The sequence below is a fragment of the Opisthocomus hoazin genome, chromosome 5 (assembly GCF_030867145.1).
Source record: "Opisthocomus hoazin isolate bOpiHoa1 chromosome 5, bOpiHoa1.hap1, whole genome shotgun sequence".
Lineage (NCBI taxonomy): Eukaryota > Metazoa > Chordata > Aves > Opisthocomiformes > Opisthocomidae > Opisthocomus > Opisthocomus hoazin.
In genome coordinates, this window is record NC_134418.1 from 54,204,552 (window position 1) to 54,224,064 (window position 19,513).

At 41.1% G+C, this 19,513-nt stretch overlaps 1 protein-coding gene across 1 annotated transcript in view; it reads right to left on the bottom strand.

Annotated features, from left to right (window-relative positions):
- Positions 1 to 4,531: 4,531 nt before the first annotated feature.
- Positions 4,532 to 19,513, bottom strand: part of LOC104329210 (transmembrane protease serine 11E-like) — a 41,138-nt gene continuing 26,156 nt past the window's right edge. The window contains exons 6-10 of the mRNA XM_075420104.1: positions 10,886 to 10,924; positions 8,231 to 8,426; positions 7,139 to 7,398; positions 6,225 to 6,367; positions 4,532 to 4,693 (exon numbers count right to left, since the gene is read on the bottom strand). Coding sequence (XP_075276219.1) covers positions 4,532 to 4,693; positions 6,225 to 6,367; positions 7,139 to 7,398; positions 8,231 to 8,426; positions 10,886 to 10,924 — 800 coding nt within the window. The remainder of the gene's footprint in view (positions 4,694 to 6,224; positions 6,368 to 7,138; positions 7,399 to 8,230; positions 8,427 to 10,885; positions 10,925 to 19,513) is intronic.

Consider the following 19,513-nt stretch of genomic DNA (forward strand, 5'->3'; position numbering starts at 1 on the left):
TCGTTCTTCATTTGCCCCCAGGCCAAGCTCAATGCATTCCAGTTGCTCCCTCACATATAGAGCAACTCCCCCACCTCTCCTTGTTGGTCTGTCTTTCCTAAAGAGTCTGTAGCCATCTATGACAGCATGCCAGTCATGCGAGTTGTCCCACCACGTTTCTGTGATGGCGACCAAGTCATCTTTGATATGCAGTCCTCTCACATGAAACAGATTTTGCATAGTAACAGTCAATACTGACAAGCCTTTTGCCTAAACAGAGAAAGAGCAACATCAGTTAATTCTTGCCTAACAGTTTAGCAGTAATCAAGAGAACTATCAGTGAAACTGTGAACATGGGCATTCTACGATAAATTGCCAAATTGCTCCAGAAGTCAAAGAAACTGGTTCCCAAGTGCATCAGTTAGTAGGTGTACTCAGAAGCCCACTAGGCTGATGGTACCAAATCAAAAAATTTACAAGTTTTTCTCTAGTTTTCCAAGACTGCAAAATTTGAAACATCTGGAGCCATTTGACTTTTTCCCCATAGCCTTCTGTTTTAAAAATACATGTAACTGTAAAATCTCAGTAAATTTGGTTAAATAAATTAATTTTAAAGGAAATCCCAACTCTATATTTCTACCATGCTAAAGTCAGCTGTAGCTTTTGAGATTGCCAAAAAGTTCCGAAGCAAGGCTGTCAGTTTACTGACTTGCTGAAGCAGTGAGCTCGGCTCATTGGCTCATGGCTGTGGTCAGGAGAACATCACCAGCTCTGGACTCGAGCCTATTCATGCCCAAAATCTCTGTAACTTCAGTTTACATGCACTAATGTGGATTCATTCTGCGTGCAGCTATCAAACACATCTTTAGAGCCAGTATTTTCAAAAGGAGCTAAAGCTAATACAGCTGTAAATCTCCTTTCCAGCTGCTGGGAAAATCCCAGCCACTTGCACTTTTTTTTTTTTTTTTTGTCTTTTAATTTCCTGATTTTCAGGCATGATTTCACATTCTTAGTGGGGACTCCAAAGTGGGGATTTAGGGGGGATGCATTTTTTTTCCCTGATTTATTCATTTAATAAGCAAATGACCAGACAAAGCTCTACCTAGTTTTCTCCCTAAAAATGTGTTAGTTGAAAATACTAAGGCCAACACAATTCAGTTTAGCACACAGGCCAGCGCAGAAATGACCATAAATCCACATCAACATCCTTCAGTGGGTTTCCAGACATCCTGCCATAGGCTGTGGCTTGCCATCAGCTCTTGCAGCAGTGATGTGCTGACTGGCAAGGCTTTGTCTCCTCTTTTTGGCACAACATGTGGTGTAGGAGTGCTTTGCTGGCATATTTGAAAGGGCTCCAGCTTCCCAATGAGGTGGGCCAAAGGATCCTGTCATTTAAGGCTGCTCTAGCAAGTGACACCTTCCTAGAAACCATGTTAACAATGTTGTTAAAATCCTGATCCAAACAAGAGCACCAGCTACCTAAGCTGATTCCACGCTGATGTGCATGAATGCATTTCCGAAAGCAAGAGCCAGCTTTTCCATGCGCGTGCATCTCTAACACAGGCTGCGAGTTGCCCAATAAATATTCATTGGGTTAAATAATATGTTTTGGCTCTCAGCTCTTCTAATTTGTTAACAGGAACAGCAGATATGGAATTGGAGTTTCCACAAGCTTTACTTACATAAGGAATCCCAGTGACTGATTGATGTCATTCAACCAGACCGCCTCACATGATTAGATCTTGTGCAAGCAGCCTCTTATTTCTTTCTGATTTGTGCTCCAGGCTGAAAATTAGCATTTGGCAAGCCTCAAACAACCTGATTTGAATAACCAGAATTTTGGAACATGTTTCTTGACGCTTTAAATCTGCCAGCGAAATCTCAGGAGAGTTGGTATGCCAGCTGCGTCGACCTCCCTACAGCCAATTTCCACGAATGCCACGTTACAAGGATGAGTTTTTCCAAGGCCAGAAGCAAGGTGGTGGATACTCTGATGAAGCTTCAGATCCGTCCTCAAATTTGCATAGCTCAAGCTTAACTGAAATTCACGAGTATCTTAGAAAAACAGATGTCCCACTTGTCTTTGCTGAAACATCTGTAAAGCTCCAACCACTGTTAAAGACAAACAATTCCTAGGATGGGGAATGAACAGAGAGCACTGCAGCTTTAGAATAGTCTTATATCAAAATAAGGGAAGATTAGCCTATTTTGCATATAATTTTTAGTTTGGTTATTATTAAGCAAAAAAAAGGGACAAAAAGGAGCAATTGTTTTTAAATACCTTTAATGTTATGAAACGTATTACCTTTATCTCATTTAAATCCTTGCTAAATCTTAACATCAACAATAATAAAAGGTTTTTAAAAATCTTTTCTTTAATTGCACAATATTTTCTTTCTTTTATTCTAGGGCAGAAAACAGAGTCTTCATAAATAAAACACTGACATGGAGTACAAGACAAACCCAGGCCAGACAGTTTGCTAAAAAATTTGTGAAAAGTGCATCTGGCTGGCTCAGGACTCCCTGAGTAAGGTAGACATTCTCCCCCACACCTCTTGGCTGTCTTTTCTCTCACAAGAAAATCTGAAATAAAGGTTGCCTTTGTCATTTTAAAGGTATCAGATATACATGTCGCAGTGTGAGGTAGGAACCAGTTCTTAGGGGTTGTATCTAATTTGGGCCTCACCTCCTTGTTGTTGCCCCTCCTTTTGCTAGGCAAAAAGATAGATTTAAGTGCAAAACAAAGCCGTAGCTATCTATGAAAGTGGACTACTGTTTACTTTCAATTGCAATTCATCAGCTGATTATAAGGAAGGACACTTGTCATTTTCACCTTCAAAGCATTAAGAGGCACAAAAAACTAGATGTAATTTTTTTCCAAAGGATGCTTTTGAAAAAAGCGGACCTGAACACTGGAAGAAAACAGTGTTTCCAGGTAACCTAATCCAAAACTCCGTTAAGTTTCTATTTTGTAACTGAAACTGGCCCAGAGTAAATTCTTAGCTGAAAAATAGCAGCAACTTGAAAGTGCATAAATTAGAAACTTAATAAATTAAGGAAACTGATTTGCTGCACCTAACTATCCTCCTAACTGTCCCAAGATCCTTTTCATTTTATAACGGACATGGAAAATCAGAATAAAGATACTACTATCTCAAAACCAAAACTAAACTAAAATCTTCAGTAAATTTCTTTCCGAGATAAGGCGTCTTTTTTACTGAAGTTCAAAAGATATCTAGAAAGACTGGAAGGAGCGTAATAATAAGACAACCCCCTCCTCTACCACCAAGGCTTAAGCATAGGCTTTTCCATCCATATGTAGACTCGTAATTCAGGGTGTGAGTTTTCAAGAAATGCCACGTCACTGGATGCCCCTCCTCCAGCAATCTGTGAGATGTTATGCACAAAAGTAGGAAAAGTGCTTAATCAGTGTATAAGGATTGCATTTACTCTGAAGTTCTTATCGAGACTGTTCTTTAATATGAAATTACTCTTCAACCTCGTAAGACAGGATCATATTCATTCATGGCAGAAATGAATCCATCAGCGAAGCAAAACAGTATCACTTATTGCTTTCTTTGCAGTGAGACAGTTTCCACTGACTGCATACCCTTGGAAAAGCACACTATTTCTTGAATGAGAAAGGTAGCTCCCAGTTTGTTTCTGGTGAATATTTATTTTTCCTTTAGCACAAATTTAAATGCTGGGTTTCCTTCCAGGGAAGTTGTTCGTGGAGACACACTTACTCCAAACAAATTTGGGTAGAGCTTGTGTTTCTGTATCTTAAGCACACTGCAAGTTGAACAGAGTAGATCTTGAAGGCAAGTGGTACAGAGGTAGCAGCACAGTATTGTGATAAAGCACTTCCACAGTAGCACTTTCAAGCAACTTGAACTTTATGGAATTCCTGTTAAAAACGTGCTTCAAAAGAAAAACATCGAGCTTTTCTCTTTTGCTTTCCAACTTACTGCAAGCACAGAAATCCTCCTTTTCCTTAGGTAGGACCTACCCTTGGTCCTGGCTGGTCCACTGTTAGCCATGAAGGCCACCAAGCAGGGAGAGCATCCTGGGCCTTGGCTGCAGTCTGTGCAGATGACAGTCTCTAACAAGAGTAATAATCAAGGGTTCACTTTGATAGAAACACAGCTGTGACAGCATTTGCTTCACTGGAGGAAGAAGGTTCAGCTTCAGACCTCAGTCATGGCTGAAGAAAAATTTCTTTTTTTTTTATTTTCCTGGAAAATGTTCGTATTTATAAAGCAGGTAAATTGGCACCTTTTAAATGTTAGTTTAATGACATCAGTTTGTAATTTCCGATAAGCGAGAATGTTTCCAGGCTCAAAGATGAGGCAGGCAATCTCATAGGTTTAGTATAAATTCACAAGGTGTTAGGATCTCTGACAGCAAAGATAGTGGTTGCTGCGGGCAAAGGTTGCTTCAACCAAAACTACATAGGAATATATACAGTAAAAAAAATAATAACCTTTCAAAATTACAGACAAATATGTGTTACACATAGTCTATGTAGTTAAATCCATTTTTGATTTTGGAATTAGATGCCAGTTTTTGAGGTAATCCAGTCACGGAAATAAGTCACTCGTGTGTAAACTCCAGGTTTATTTGGTTTGGCACATTCGTCTCCCCAGCTCACTATTCCCACGAGGTACCACATCAGTCTAGAGTCTGGAGTAACCAGTGGTCCCCCAGAGTCCCCCTAGAGAAAGAGGAGGGGAAAAAAAAGAATTAATTGATTAGAACAGAAAATCTAATTCTATCCATAGATAGGAGGGCGTGTCCAGTAAGAGAAGAAAGCAAGCAGTTTTTCAAGAGGTGCCATTTATGCAGAATCCAGGCTGTTTCTGAAACTTGAGTCAGAAGTCTGTGGCTTTTTCCTGTTTACGATGGAACCTCCTGATCTGTCTCTGTGGTTTTAGAGGGGAAAAAAAAAAAAGAAGCTTCTTTTCTGTTTTGTGAATCACTGCTTCCCATCTGCCTTGCCTTTCTCCTCATACAAAGTAGGGAAACATAAATACAGACAGCAATCTACACCAACAGGAATTTTTTTTTTTTTTTACAGTAACAACTATCCTTTCAATTAATTCTTTTAGTCACTTGCAGCAATAACATTTCAAAAAGATTTCGTCAGGAACTTGGTCTTCTAATTAAACAATATCTAGTGAAGATGTTAGCCACTTTCAAAGGCTGAATTCAGATACTGGTAATAGCATAACATGGTAATAATAGTTAAACTGGAAACTTTACAGGCTGAAAGGCAATCCTCACACAACAGACCAAATTCCCCATCTTTCACCAAAAAGCTTTACTGAAATAAACAGCAGTTGCACCCTTCTGTTCAGGTCTCTTCATTGCTGAGCCAGACAGAACAGAGGAACTGAGCCTCCCAGACTTATTCTGCAGGGAGTTTTGCTTTCGGCATAAATCTGTAGGACTGCGATTCTGGGAAGAGTCTGCTTTGAACCAGCACTTAGGAGTACATTCTTTGTAAATAACATAAATAGAAACTACCTTTTTAAAAGTTATCATTACGGAAATATTTTTGTTTGAACATAAGCATTTCCTTGCAACATTTGCAAACCTGCACCATGTGTGTGTCCTGACCATACCATTTACACTTAGCTTCTTTATAGTTATCTTTGTTTCAGACAGCTTTCTGTCACTGATCCACATTTGTTACCAAAGATCATATCATAACAGATTTGTTATGAGCCTGGTCTAGTCCAGACTTAAATTTCAATGAGTGATACTGCATTTTTGCTGGCAACTTAACTACTCCATTCTTAAACTTCTTCTGTCCCAACTATAGAGATGTGTTGTCTTGGCTACTTGAGACATTTAATTTTTAGCTCATATTTAGTATTTTAGCACATAGTATGGCTGTCAATGTCTTGTCATATTCTTTTGCAAGCATATTGTTTGTTAGATTTCACACACAAGAAATTATGAGAAGGAAATGGGCTTGTAGCAGCTATTCTGAGTTACAGAATAACAATTTCATTTCATGCTATGAAAGGTTTAAATTCTGTATATCATACTAATTTAGTTCTCATAGTATAAGTTTTATGTGCTAAATGACGTGTAGTAAATGCTATTTCATTTTACAACTTGATTCCTGTTTGAATGGAGCCTGTTTAAAGGACTAGTATGCAGTCAGTTAAGATGTGGTCAACCAGATATTGGAGTCAGCATTAAAATAGTTTTCCTTTCTAATTTTCAGCTACAGTTACCTGACAAGCATCTACTCCTCCTTCCAAGTATCCAGCACACAACATCCTGGGTGTTATGTCCCCATCGTACACTTCTTTTCTGTTGCAAGTCTTTGAGTCGATAAGTTTCACTGTTGCTTCCTGAAGAGCATTTGGAGTTGGACCTGAGGGAAAATACAGTTTGGGTATTTGTCAACAGAATTACTTTGCAGTGGTGAAGATATAGGAAGAGCATTTAATGTTCTCTTACGGAGGACCAGCTTGACTTGATTTAATGTGGAGGTTTTGCTTATTGGTCTGTCTAGGTTAGGCCCTTAAGGAAAATATACATGCTCATAGTCTCACTTAGGAACTGTACCATTAAGAGAGAAGTAACAATTGCATGGTATGTAGTGCCTTAAGTGTAAAGGCATGTATTTTATACATTTTCCGTATAATACAATGGAACACAAATTACCTAGCAATTCATTTTGCTACCAAATGAAGACATTTTGGTTCCATTGCTAAATCTACTGTTAGCATGCCCTGATAAGAGTGCGAGCTTGGGGAAGTCACCATCTGCAGCTCACTCTGCACATTGACCTGAAAACGCACAGAGTTATCTGTAGCTTCTGGCTAGGGCTGGGAGAATGTTTTTTTAGGTGCTATATAAACACATGCATGGCTGGACTATCTGTCTTAAAAATTTACAATATGAAACAGAAAGGCTGGAAAAAGAGAACAGTCTTCCTACTGTTTTCTGCCTCAGGGGACTGTAGCTCTGTCCTTGTCCAGCCTAATTTTAGAACAAGAAATAAACAAACCTATTGCTTATAGACAAAGCGTTAGGCTCGCTGCCATACAACATATGGCTACAGAAACTGGTTTCCATTCAGTAGCAGATCAGAGCCACTGTTTATGTAACGTACAGGTCGCCTGGTAGACTCAGGACTCACCGTCATTGGTAAGCGCTCCCCAGCCTGTGATGACAGCAAAAATATTGTATGGAAAAGTCTGAAATGGCTCAGGCAGACAAACGCGGTGTATGCTACTCGTGAACTCAACTTGTTTAGAGAGCTGCACAAGTGCAATGTCATAATCGTGTTCTGGGTAGCGGTACTTTTCATGAATAATAATAGTCTTGACTGATCGTTTCAAGCTTGCTGGCTTCAAAAGAGCTCCAAAAGTAGCAGTCCACTTCTGAGGGTGACTCATGCTGAAAAAGGTAAGAGTGCTGTAAATATTTAGCTTATATCTAAGTGCTTGGGACTTCAAACTTGGTGAGAACCTTTATTGTAAAGGTCCTTCAAGCCAGCTCCCTACTAGATTGTTAAGGCATCCATCACTTTCCATAACACTGTGTCCCATGTAATTGTGGGCTGCTGCTAAAAGACGGCAATCTTGCATTCCCTCCTCAACCATGGTCTCATACTCGTTCCCTGCTCCTTGTCCCTGATCTAGCCATTGTGCAGCCACGGGATGTAATCAAATCAAAAAGCTCTTCTGCTAGAAACTTCTTTCATCTCCATTACTCTTTTTGCATGCTAATAATCTGTTCAATCAGCTGTTCCATTTTACATGTGCTGCAGCTTCACAATTGCCATGCTTGAAACAAAAAAGTGCTGGGAGTGCATGGCTATGGCTGAACAGAGGGGTAGGAATGTGGGATTATAACTTCTAGTAGCAGCCTGCAGTGGCAGCAACATAGCTGTAACACAAAGGAGCACCTTTAGTAACATTTAGTGTGACAGAAAGCAAATACTCTGCCATTTCAGTCACATTACCTTTCCTGCACTTCTTTGCTCAATATGCCAAATGGCTATTGATTTCCACACATACAACTGCCAGTTCTGCTCCAGAGAGTCAGTCTTCGATTCCTCATTGAAACATTCAAGAGATGGGTCTGCTTAACCCTGACTTTTCTCCTCCAGGGGAGAAAATTGTTCCCTTGGAAAGGGTCACAGATGTGGTGTAAATCTGGAAAGCCACACAACTTGGTACACATGGGGCACATTCTGCTGCAGATTCTCTCTAAGATGGGAACTTACTCTCTGAAGCAGTGAGCTGCAGATACAAGCCACGTATTGCTGATGAGTGTTGCACCACAGCGATGGATATTATTGTACTGCAAACTTGCTTGCCACGGCCAGTCCCCAGTCTCTGCAGAAGACAATCCACCGACTATTCGCAATGATGATGATTTTGCCATTGACTTGACTGATCTATTCTGCCGTAACCCACAGACTGTCAAAGAGGAGAAAGAGTGTGTTAGCTATTCTTGTTTAGTAAATATGCCTGCCAATGGCTGTGGAAAACATATGTAAAATTACACAACACCTCGATTCTCTAACAGTATTAACATCAATGAGAAAACGTACCTTCCACCAGCCCTCCCAAATCAGAGATCCTCATGCACAACCCATTCTGTTAGAAGCCTGAATGAACAACTGGCTATTATGGAAAGCCATGATGGTCAACCATTCAGACTTAGCTGTGTGGGCAGCCCAAATCAGGAAGCGAAACCTTCACCACGCACCCAGAACGATTCCCAAATACAGGGATTGCCAACTTTTATGTCCCAGGTAATTTGTCATTAACATAAAACATGAACGAGGCAAAATCGAAGCTGGGAATGATCCAAGCCATGTTTTTTTTACCACACATGCACGCAGATTGCATCAGCAAGATGTCACCTGGAAACAGGCAAATGCGCATTGCACAAACGGCAGGCTGCAAGTGGACCTGGAGAGGCACTTCAGGCAAAGAGCATCACACTAATAGAAGCCAGAGATGACAAAGGCATGGATACTTCCGTCACGGTGTGTATCCATGACAGAAAGTATTATCCTCCAAACCCAGAGAGAAAGTAAAATATCCATGGTTTCAGCCACTGAACTCAGGATATTCAGGAGCAGCTGAAGCTCCCCTGTAGCTTTAGAAACTTCCTCAGTGGACAGAGCTGCTTCAGCTGTCTTCTCCCATCCAAACAACATCAAATCCATCTTACCTGGACCAAGACCCACTAGTTTTCATCCAGGCCCCGATTTCAGCTAGACATTAGGAAAGTTGACAGACAGGACTATCCCAATTCATTGAAAAAGAGACAGAGCTAAGAATTATTTGCATAGTGACAACACAATCCAAACCATTGCACTGCCTGTCTTCCACAAACAGTGACCAAGAGGGGGACAAAGCAGAAACTGGTAGTATGTCACTGTAGAGCTGCCAGCCCCATGGGCCTTGAAGTCCTCAGAAGCGAAACACTGGAGCCACGCAGAGTGCAACCTCTGCCCCTTCCTGCTAGGATCTGCACAAGGTTATGTTAACAGAACCTCGTAGTCAAAAGCAGCAGCAATAACACAACAGAGTGAAAGCTTAAATTTGAGAGGAAAAAAAAAAGTCAGACAATATTGAGAAGCTCACATGCTTAGTGTAGAGTCTGCCCTGTTCTAAGATTTAAAACCACAATGAAGGAAACCAGTGAAATCTAAATCTGTTTGTCCAAAACCCTCCATGTGAAAGGAAAACTGGAGAACATACCATAACTGATAACACTGTCTGCACTAGCATGTTTCCCTCCTTGCAAGCTATTGGTAATCCTCAATTACTGGTCCTAAAACTGCACAATCCTATCGACCACCTGAGCAGTCTATGTTCAAAACACAGGGAGAAACTCACAGTTCCATCAGTGCCCCAGAACACCAGCACCTAAAACGGACCCAAAAAGTGACGTTATTTAATCTCCATTACTTGAAAGCCTGGTGCTAAGGAACTGATCAAACCTTACCAGGGTAAAAGAAACCCAACTTGTAAGCAAAGATGCCTTTTTATGACTGTTAAATCTCTAAACAAGATTCTAACTATCATCTGCTCAAATAAAAATGCACTCAGATCCACAATAAGGACTCTCCTGCCTTTAGCACATTATAGTACACCTTTCAGCTAGCTGTTGTGCCTGACATTAAAGCAGTCCAAGCAATTAATTTTTTTTATTTATTGGAAGTCCTCCCCACTCACTCAACTTTACTACGTACTATGTTATTTCGTGTAAGAGCACAGCCTGTCTCTGCATGTCCAAATACACAAATAAGCAGACACAGTGTAGAAGCTCTCACTGGTACCAACAACAACTGGATCAGGCTAGTAAATAAACAAGAGTCCTGAACATTTGCTCAGCCCTCACTGGCTAAGTCCTGTTTCCTAGATGGCAGGCTTTACATTTAAGATGCACCCTCCACCTTCCACACCAGCACTGCAGGAGGCAGAAGCGTGCCATAGGCACCTGTGCAGCAGGACCTGAGTGTCTCTTCTCTGCCCAGTGCTGGGGATTTCTGTAGAACCCTCAGCACTTGCTCTTTTCTCACAGAATTGCTGTTATTTTTAACAGGAAGAAAATCTCACTGCAAAAAAAACCTGACCAGGGCACTCAGCAGTATGTTTAGACTTTAGAAGGGATTTTTACCCCATCACCACTATTTTCAAGCCAGTTTTCCTTAGTATCCCAGAAGACACGAATAAAAAAAGGCTTCCTTGTGACCGAGCAGGATTTCTAAACACACGGCTCATCTGTGTGGAGTACAAGGTCACATTCATTAGACAAGAGGATGAGAAAAGGCTTTTAAGGGCCAGGAAAAGTGCTCATAGACTATCAGTGCTAATTAATACAATCTGCAATTTCCCAGGCTTAAAAAGCCTTCACTTACTGTCATTGAAGAGGGCTTCTGCTCGTTTCTTCTCCATATCTGAAACAAACAAACAGTCAGGGTGAGGCCAGGACAGCACGGGCAAGGTTTCCCATCTGCATGGTCCTCCCACCCCATGGCTATTTGAGTCCAGGGCACCGCAGGAGATACGGCTGAGGGGGGCTGCTAGAGAAACCAGTGTAGCTCATATGCGGTCACGTTCTTGCACTGGCTATCGCACACCTCTCTGTGATGCTGCTTGCTGTTCTCCAGCCAGCCGATATCCTCTGAGGGCCAGGCACAGGGTCTCCCCCATTCTGCCGGACCCTGATGTTTCTGGATGGGACTGCAGACAAAATAAGTTCTGTATTATTCAAAGCCCACAATTTTGCTGGAGAGAAATTTTTTATAGTGGAAAGTTCTGAAGTTCCCTTTTTGTAAAAATTCAACTGGCTGCATTTTGCACCAGAATGAGGGCCGGGGGAGATCTGGTGCTCACTCTGTGCCATCTTTGAGATCAGATGGCACTGACTTCACTGCAGCAATGCCAGCTTACAATAGCAGTGTCTCACTCGCCTTTCTCCTATCTTACTGAACAACAGGGTGTCTGGTACACTATTAATACCAAAAGAGATGGTTAATAGCAATTTATTGCATGGCACAGCAGGTTCTAGCAATACATTCCCTCCTTTAATATGCATGCCTTATGTTTATGGACGATACAGTATGCTCATGCTGACAATAACAAGCATTGGCTCAAGGCATAAGTCTATTCACCTTCTTCCAGAATGCTGTTTTTAGTAGAGCCACCATTTTAGTTGCCAGCAGTTAAAAATATTAACAAAACAAAAACAACACAAAACCAAAACCCCACACTTTCAGTACAATTTTTAAATTATATAGTGATTCTTGTACAGCATCCACAACTTCACATTTTGCAGCTGGATAGCCTTCCTCAGCAGACCCCTGTCCTTATCCACTTACTTCATTTCTCTTTTCTCTTTGTAGCTACACAGAATAATATCCTAGTTTTGATCCAAAACCACACCAAGCCAGGAGGAGTCTCTTTGGAATGCAAAGGGCTCTGGCTCATACTTGTCGCCTATTGTGCTTGCATCAGTTGTGTTTTGCTTGTGGGCTTGACGCTCCTCCTGGTATCCACAGTGAATTTCATGTTTGCAGTCCACCATTACTAGACGTGTACTCTTCATTTCTTAATATGACATTAAGCAGATTATGATAGAAAAAGGAAACAAACAGAACTCCAGTGCATGCACAGCTTGACTGCAGGGAATGTTACAGAGCAAAAGCAGTGCTAGGGCTGCCGAATGTGCACGCAGCCGCTGCTTTATTTTGTAAGAATGGGAGATGAGTTATACTTGGACATTTATACAGCAACACAGTCTTATTCACTATAAACAGGAACTGTTCACATAATAAAGAGGTTTTTCTGATGAGCAAGCAACAACTTGTGAGGTCCCCTTTCAGTAAAAATGATCACCTATACTTTCTCAATTCCTGTGAAAGAAGGAGGAAAACCCTAAAGTACAGGTATTTCTGCACTTCAGGAATATTGGTTGTATTCTGTGAATTTCCATGGATAATATGTTTGGTTGTTGTCAAGATTCCTTACATCAAAATGTAATAATACCAGACGGTAAAAACTAGGCCAGCAGAGGGACTCAGTGGTGGTGTAAACATTGCTGTTTGGTAAGTCACAAAGTGAGGAAGACAAATGGATGCTGAGCTGTGCTAAGGATTTGGCTACTTCACCTGTATATGTTTATGTTGGCAAAAAGTGCTGTGAAAAATCTGGCCCTACTTGTTCATTTCAACTATGATAAGCATCCAATGTTTTCCTAGAAATTCATACAAGCTTCAGAACTAGCTCATCATTTGGGTCACTCTTAATTTTATAGCTGGAAATTGGTAAGAAACCAACAAATGTAATCAAGAATGAAAGAGCACCTTTTGCCTGATAATAATGTTTTTTTAGCTCCTCTCTGGGTGGAGGTAGATCTACCTCATAATGCCTAATTATAAAGCCTGCAGTCAATTATTAACACTTACATTATGTTGCAAAGCTCATCAAGAAGACAAAAGGAGCAACCAGGTTGTTCAAGCACAGTGCCGGAAGCAATTCAATTGGCATGTTCTCACTGCACTGAGTTTTGCTGTGAGTCACACAGCTGTTCTGCAATGCACCTGTCTATATCTCTCTTTGCATTTTTACGAGGCACCTAGAAAAAAGTACAAACCTCATGTGGGCAAAATTTTACCCATTCTTTCCAGCTGGACTGACTTGCGTGTAATTGGAAAAACAAGTCTCACACACACACTGCAAGTCTTAAACAGCATGTCTGTACAGCTTTGAATTTTAGCATACTTTATAATACATCACAACTATGCAGCCAATGTACTCTCCCCACCCACCCACTGCTGAAGGAAAAAGAGCCAGTCACACCTGTCAGTAAATGTCAGTAAATTCACCAGGGTAGGGGCATTGCTTTGCTTTAGACATCTGCCAGATACAGTGCCCTGACCATGTATTCCACGCACTGGGAGCTGGAACACAAGTACTGAAGAAAACACTGCACCAGTGGAGAAAATCTCAAAGTAAAGGGAGTTTTTAAGAGGTGAAAGCAGGTGTGTCTGGCAACAGGCCCAGGAACCCATCATGCAGATCAGCACTGGTGAAATTATAGACACAGGACTCAAAACAAAGATCCCAAACCCAGAGCACAGGTATGTGTTTGGAAATCTGAACTGATGCTATTTTCAGATAAGCTGAGCCCACAGTATATCCCATCAAAAGCAGGAGCATTTTGGGTTACATGGTACTGCTGAAAATCAGGGTGCTTACTGGCTTACCTCATCAGGGGTTTGCCTTGATTTGTTATTAGTTTGACATTTTTGGCCTGGTTAACCGCATAGCTGTTCATAATTGTGCCAGCCACCATGTTGCAAGCCCTGCCTTGAAGCAATCACTTGTAAGGCACGAGAGACAATTTTGCTGCCCTGCTCATTTACTAGTTGCCCTAGTTGTCTGCACTACCAAGAAAAAGCATCAATTAGTAACAATTAAAGTGCCATAACTTGTCCCAGCCACATATAGCTGCAAAAATAATTGTTTGTGCCGCATTTAGGAAAACAGTGTTCAGGCTTCCACTGTAAACAAGAACAAGTTCAACTTGAACGTGCATTGCCTACCTGTAAAATGGAACTTGCTATTTAATTAAAGCTTGCTTAACTTAAAAGAGAAAACTAATGTTTAAATGAAAATCACAGCAATCTATTGAAATGCTGTTTAGGGATTCCATCTTTCAGAAGAGGGCTCTGCTCTCCACCTGCACAAGCAATTTTGTTCGTACAGTTATTTTGCATATTTAGTAAATGGAATAACCTTAAGACACATATAAATTACTGGTCTTCATTTCCAACTAATGACAACAGTGACTTGCAGTTACTATTTAAGATTAATAACTTCTCAGTAAATAACTTCTTTTTACTCCTCAATATATGTGTTTGAGCAAACACGGAAAGAAAAGGGGAGTAAGCAAAAGCAGGAAAGCATCTTTATTTTGCTAATTGTTTATCTGCAATAGCCAGTTAAGGCCAGGATTTCTAAGGGAGTTCAGTGCCCAAAGCCTGTGGATCTATTTGGCAGCCATCTACATGTTTGCAGATTCAGTTAATTGCAGAGTGAATGTGACCACTTATCTCTAAGGGATTCAGAGATTCCTGCAGAAAAATGTGCTCGCTTTGCCATGTCTCTAAATACTATCAGTGTCATTGCATAAGAAGAATTAATCTTTTGTCCACTGCCTCATTTCATTTTAGCCACAGAGATCAGTGTTTATATTAAAAGGAAAATAACAGGCAGAACTCTCAGTGGCATCAATGGACCAGACATTATATTGAAGTAGTTCAAGCAAGGCAAGCAAATGTGTTATTAGGGGATATTATGCTTTTGCAGTGTGGAAAGGGCCAGAGATGGTTGCAAAATTAAAGATGAAATTTCTGTTTTAAAAATCTGATACAGCTTTACCCAATCACATCATTTTTCACAGATCTTGATTTCCACAAGAAACTTCTTTAAAGGTTTCCACCTGTGATTTTCTGTATGTCATAATTGCAAGCTTCAAAGACAAACTGCATGTTCCATCCTCTGTTATATCAAGTTTCCACATCTTGCTAGTGTAAGATTCACACAGAGAATGCAAGGTAGAGATTATCTTAAGTGGGATATGAAGGGAGGAAAGGATTGTAACATAAAAATTAAGAAAAAGTACATGCTTCAGTACTAGTAACACATTCTTGCACATGCATTTGAAGCACAGCTTTGTGAAATGCACCAGGGAGCAGAGGACGTATTTTCCCCACAGTTCTTTGTCACATTGTAATAACAACTTCCTCAAAAAAAGAGAGAATTACAAAATTCTCAGCTGCATCAGAAACAGGGGCTTACCTAATTTAGGGTTATTTAGGGTAACAACAGTGCATGCAGGCAAAAAATGGATCTCTGGCAAATTTCAGTAGGTCACCAACATGGGCAGCTGAAAGGAATGCCACAGACTGCATCTGTCCTGCAGTGCAGAGGTGGGGATAATAGCTCTAGTCTAATACTCTTTAATTACCTTAAAGACCACAAGGGCCAGAGGTACTGGGCTGAAATGGGAATAAGAGCAGTGAGCAGCAGATTCAGTCATGTTCCAAAAACTGTACCCAAAAGGAAATGCAGGGGTTTCCTGAAAGATGGCAAAACATGAGCTTTGAGCTCATGCTCAGGAAAGTGATGTTCTTGTGCGGTTACATAGGGCATACAATCTAAAATGTCTCCCCACTAACCTTCCAATATTCTCACCACTCTCTCAACAGGAATTACCTCCCTAGAGTTATGCACCCTTGTAGAAGTAGCAAAACATGGCTTAGATACAGGTGATGCAATTCTCATTCCTTCAGCAGGGGAGAGTAGCCTGGTAGAGACAAGACAAAGGCTTTGTACCTGTCACTCAGCCCTTCCCTCCCTACTTATGTCCACTGGGCCTGCCCTCACATGTATCACTTCCTCCCCAGTCACCATCAACCACATCTTATTTCTGTCCATGAGGACAGACAGAGGCCCACACCTCACAGCATACTTACAACTCCTCCATCTGGGCATCCTGCAGCCTGAGTAGGGATCTGCCATCCTGCAGCCCGAGGAGGGATCTGCATGAGGAACTATGGACCAGTTCTGTAGCGTGTATCCAAGCTGATACAGTTTATAGCATTATTTTTCTTCCTGACCCACACTCACGCCCCAGCTGCAATCAAGGTCTCACTACGGTAGGGGCAGTCCAAATCACTTGAAACTCTGCAGGCAAGGCAGAGACAGGGAAAAACAAGAACTGAGTGAGGAAATTAATTAAATCAACTTATCTGGGTCATCTAAGAAGTCAGGTCAGGATGGTTTCCTGCCTAATACCCTATTCACAAGCATGTCGTTGCAAAATATTGATTTAAAAATATATTTCAGGCAGCCTCTCTAGACTGTTGCAAATGCTGAAACATACCACCTCGTGCCAAATTAATGGCATCAAAGCGGAGGAATGTCAGATCTCCACTGTATTTCCTAATGTACAGATGCGTGTCCTGTTCCACTCCCCCAAAATGCTGTTGTGGCTGGTAAAGTACAAAAACCCAGACTGCTATATACATTATTTGAGATGAAGCATTCCTCAATCATCCAGGTCAGACACTCATCTGCATGTCTCCCACAGAAGACTCAATAAAGAAGTGAGAATCTGTCTCTCAGGTTCTGTACTTTGTATTTGTAAGGAGCTTTAGCAAGCCCCAGATGCCAGATAAATAGAAACAATAACAGTTGACTTGTTGATCAAAACCAATTCATGACTCATTCTTCATGGTCAAAACCCTTGGCTGTGCAACAGGTGGGAATGCTTCCTACTCACTTTGAACAGTGCCAGTGATCTTGCAACCAGTTTCTTTCTGACGTCAGAAGTCCATTCCCAAAAATACACTTTGGGAGACTTCCAACCTACTTGACAAAGGGAAATAGTCTGGCAAGGTGCTCTACACTTTGCTTAATAGGGAGCCAGGCTGTGAGATGACTCTACTTCTAACCAAGAAACCCTGGGGAAAAAAAGTCAGCCTTGTAGGAGATCTCTTTGGTGCCAGAACTGTACAGAGGACGAACTGCAACACCTTCGTTCAGTGCCAGTGGAAGAACAAGTCGTAACGTGGGTGTTTCCAAGTCATACAACTTTGATATCTCATTTTGTTGGCCCTTGCACTGTTGTTCAGAGAAGATAGGATTTAGTTTGCCTGCTTCTCCAGTGAAAAATATTTGGGCTTCCTGTAGGGTTTGTACACAAGTGCAGAGATCTCTATCACCTCCTATTTTCTATCAAAGTTACAGTGCATGTCTGGAGATACCACTGTCCTTTACTAGGGGACTACAAAGTCTAGCTAAATAAGAAAGCAGGCACTTCAGTAATAACTCATCTGAAGATACCCCAATACAAATGTATTCTTGTAGTCCTATGTAAAGAACACCTACTGTTTAGTGATGATACAAAACAGAGACAATATTATCTTGTTTTCCTTTAATTTTTACACAATTGCTTTTTTTTCCACATCTGTACGATCAAGCTTGTATCTCTTTTCAAAAAAAAAAAACCTGAACTAATAAATCATTGTCAGTTTAGATTTTATCCCCAGTCCTCAGGAATGAGGAGGCAAAGCAAGTTCTACCCGTGGTCTGGCAGACTGCTTAGTTTTGTACTGCTGCCCTGAACTGCAGCTGGAGATCCCAGGTGTTGCACCCAATTTGCAGGAGTTTGTTGGAGCTGATCCGCAAAGCAAATACTTTTGAGCAAAGTGCAAGTTGAGACATGGTGTTGAACAACAAGATGATTAGATCTGGGGAGGAAGACTTAGGGATGTTCTCCTTATCAGAGCCTTCTAGCATGCAGTGTAAATAAGTGCCTGACCTGGATTTGTTCAACTAGTCAGCTATGCTGAGCTAAACTAAGGTATATCATGGCCCCCAAATTATAATCTTTTGATAAGGTGATAACAATGAACAGGTTAATGATTTTTTACAAGCCATTATGAAAATGTTCTGAGATTGCCTCAAGATAAACAAGGATTCCAGTTGGCAAAACCATCAAAGCTACAGTGAAGCAAAATTTAGAAAGGTGCTGCAGAGCATGGAAAAAATGTAGGGCTTCTTAGCTTTCCTTGGTTTAAATACTAATGTTGGACAGGGTACATCAGGAGCGGAGAGAGAAGTGGGAAAAGCAAAACCTAGATCCTTCTCTGGACTTCCAGGATTTGTTGAAAATTGTCACTTCTCCCAGGTGTGAGGAAGAAGACAAGCTTTTTGTCCTCTAAAGGCATAGGAGTGCTCTGTTCTATACTTGTCACTAGAGTCAACCTGGTTTTCTTAAACCACAGCACCAACAGGAACTTGCCTAAGCCTCATAGCACTGTTGATATCCTGTTAGCAAAGAAAGATCCAAATGGAAACTTTTATTGCCATCTCCTAGAAATGGCAAGGTATTGTTTATGTTCTTTTGTGTCACGTGTAACTGTTGCACAATGGTAGTCTTGTAGCCAGTAGTAGACCTATGTAGTCAGTGTTCTATGGTTAGGCTGGGAGAGCCAAGAAAAGCAGCGTGAAGTTTATCATACAACTTTATCAAAGTAACACAGAGATGCCATCTTTTACTGAGATCAAATATTTAACAAAAACATTATGACGCAATTATACCAGCTAATTTTTTTAACGAGCAAGTAGTGCAGCCCTAGTGCAGTTCAAGGTCAACTAAAACAGAGTTTTGAGTCACTTCGCATATTTACCAGACTGAATAAAACCAGCTAATCAGATAACTCTATGAGAAGATCACACTCCTTCTCTAACAAGTGTTTTTATACTCCTTCCAGTCTTATTCTTTTTGTAAGGCACCAAATTAAACTGAAGCTTCAGAATTCACTAAATTACAACCTGGCTGTCTTTAAAAAAAAAACAGAAAAACCTCTTTGAATCGCTCTAGTTGATGCCCACACACTGTTTCTATCTGGGAGAAATTACATGTACACTCTGCTAAACAGACACTACTGGCATATAAAAAACACCACAGAGAAATGGAGATTCTTTGCCCAAAGGGATGTTACCAATCATCCTGAGCCATTCCAATGGGGAAGACTGGTTGGCCCATCAAGAAACATTGGGGATGTGACAGCTCATATTTGAGTTTCACTGCCCAGTTCAAGCACCAAGAGGCAGTACAAGAGGTTGCTCCTGGTCATTTCTGAAAGGGAGGAAGTCTGGATCGATCCAGCACGGAATCTGGCCCAGGCTCCTTGTCCTTTCAACACAGCCATCCGGCCTCTGCAAATCTCTGCTGGTTTAAGTAGTCTAGTGTGGAAAAGCAAGCAGCAAGTACCCACCCATGTGCTATACTGTCACCCTTGTGCTGCGAGAAAGTGGAAGGTCTGCAAAAACAAATGGAGCAAGAATCTGCCCTTCCTTTCAACTAGCAACTCATTCTTGAAAAGTCTGACACCCAGAAAAAATGCTGACTGTATATAAGCGAAGCCAAGTCAGAGACAAGAGTCTAAGCCTGTACAAAAATTCTCTAA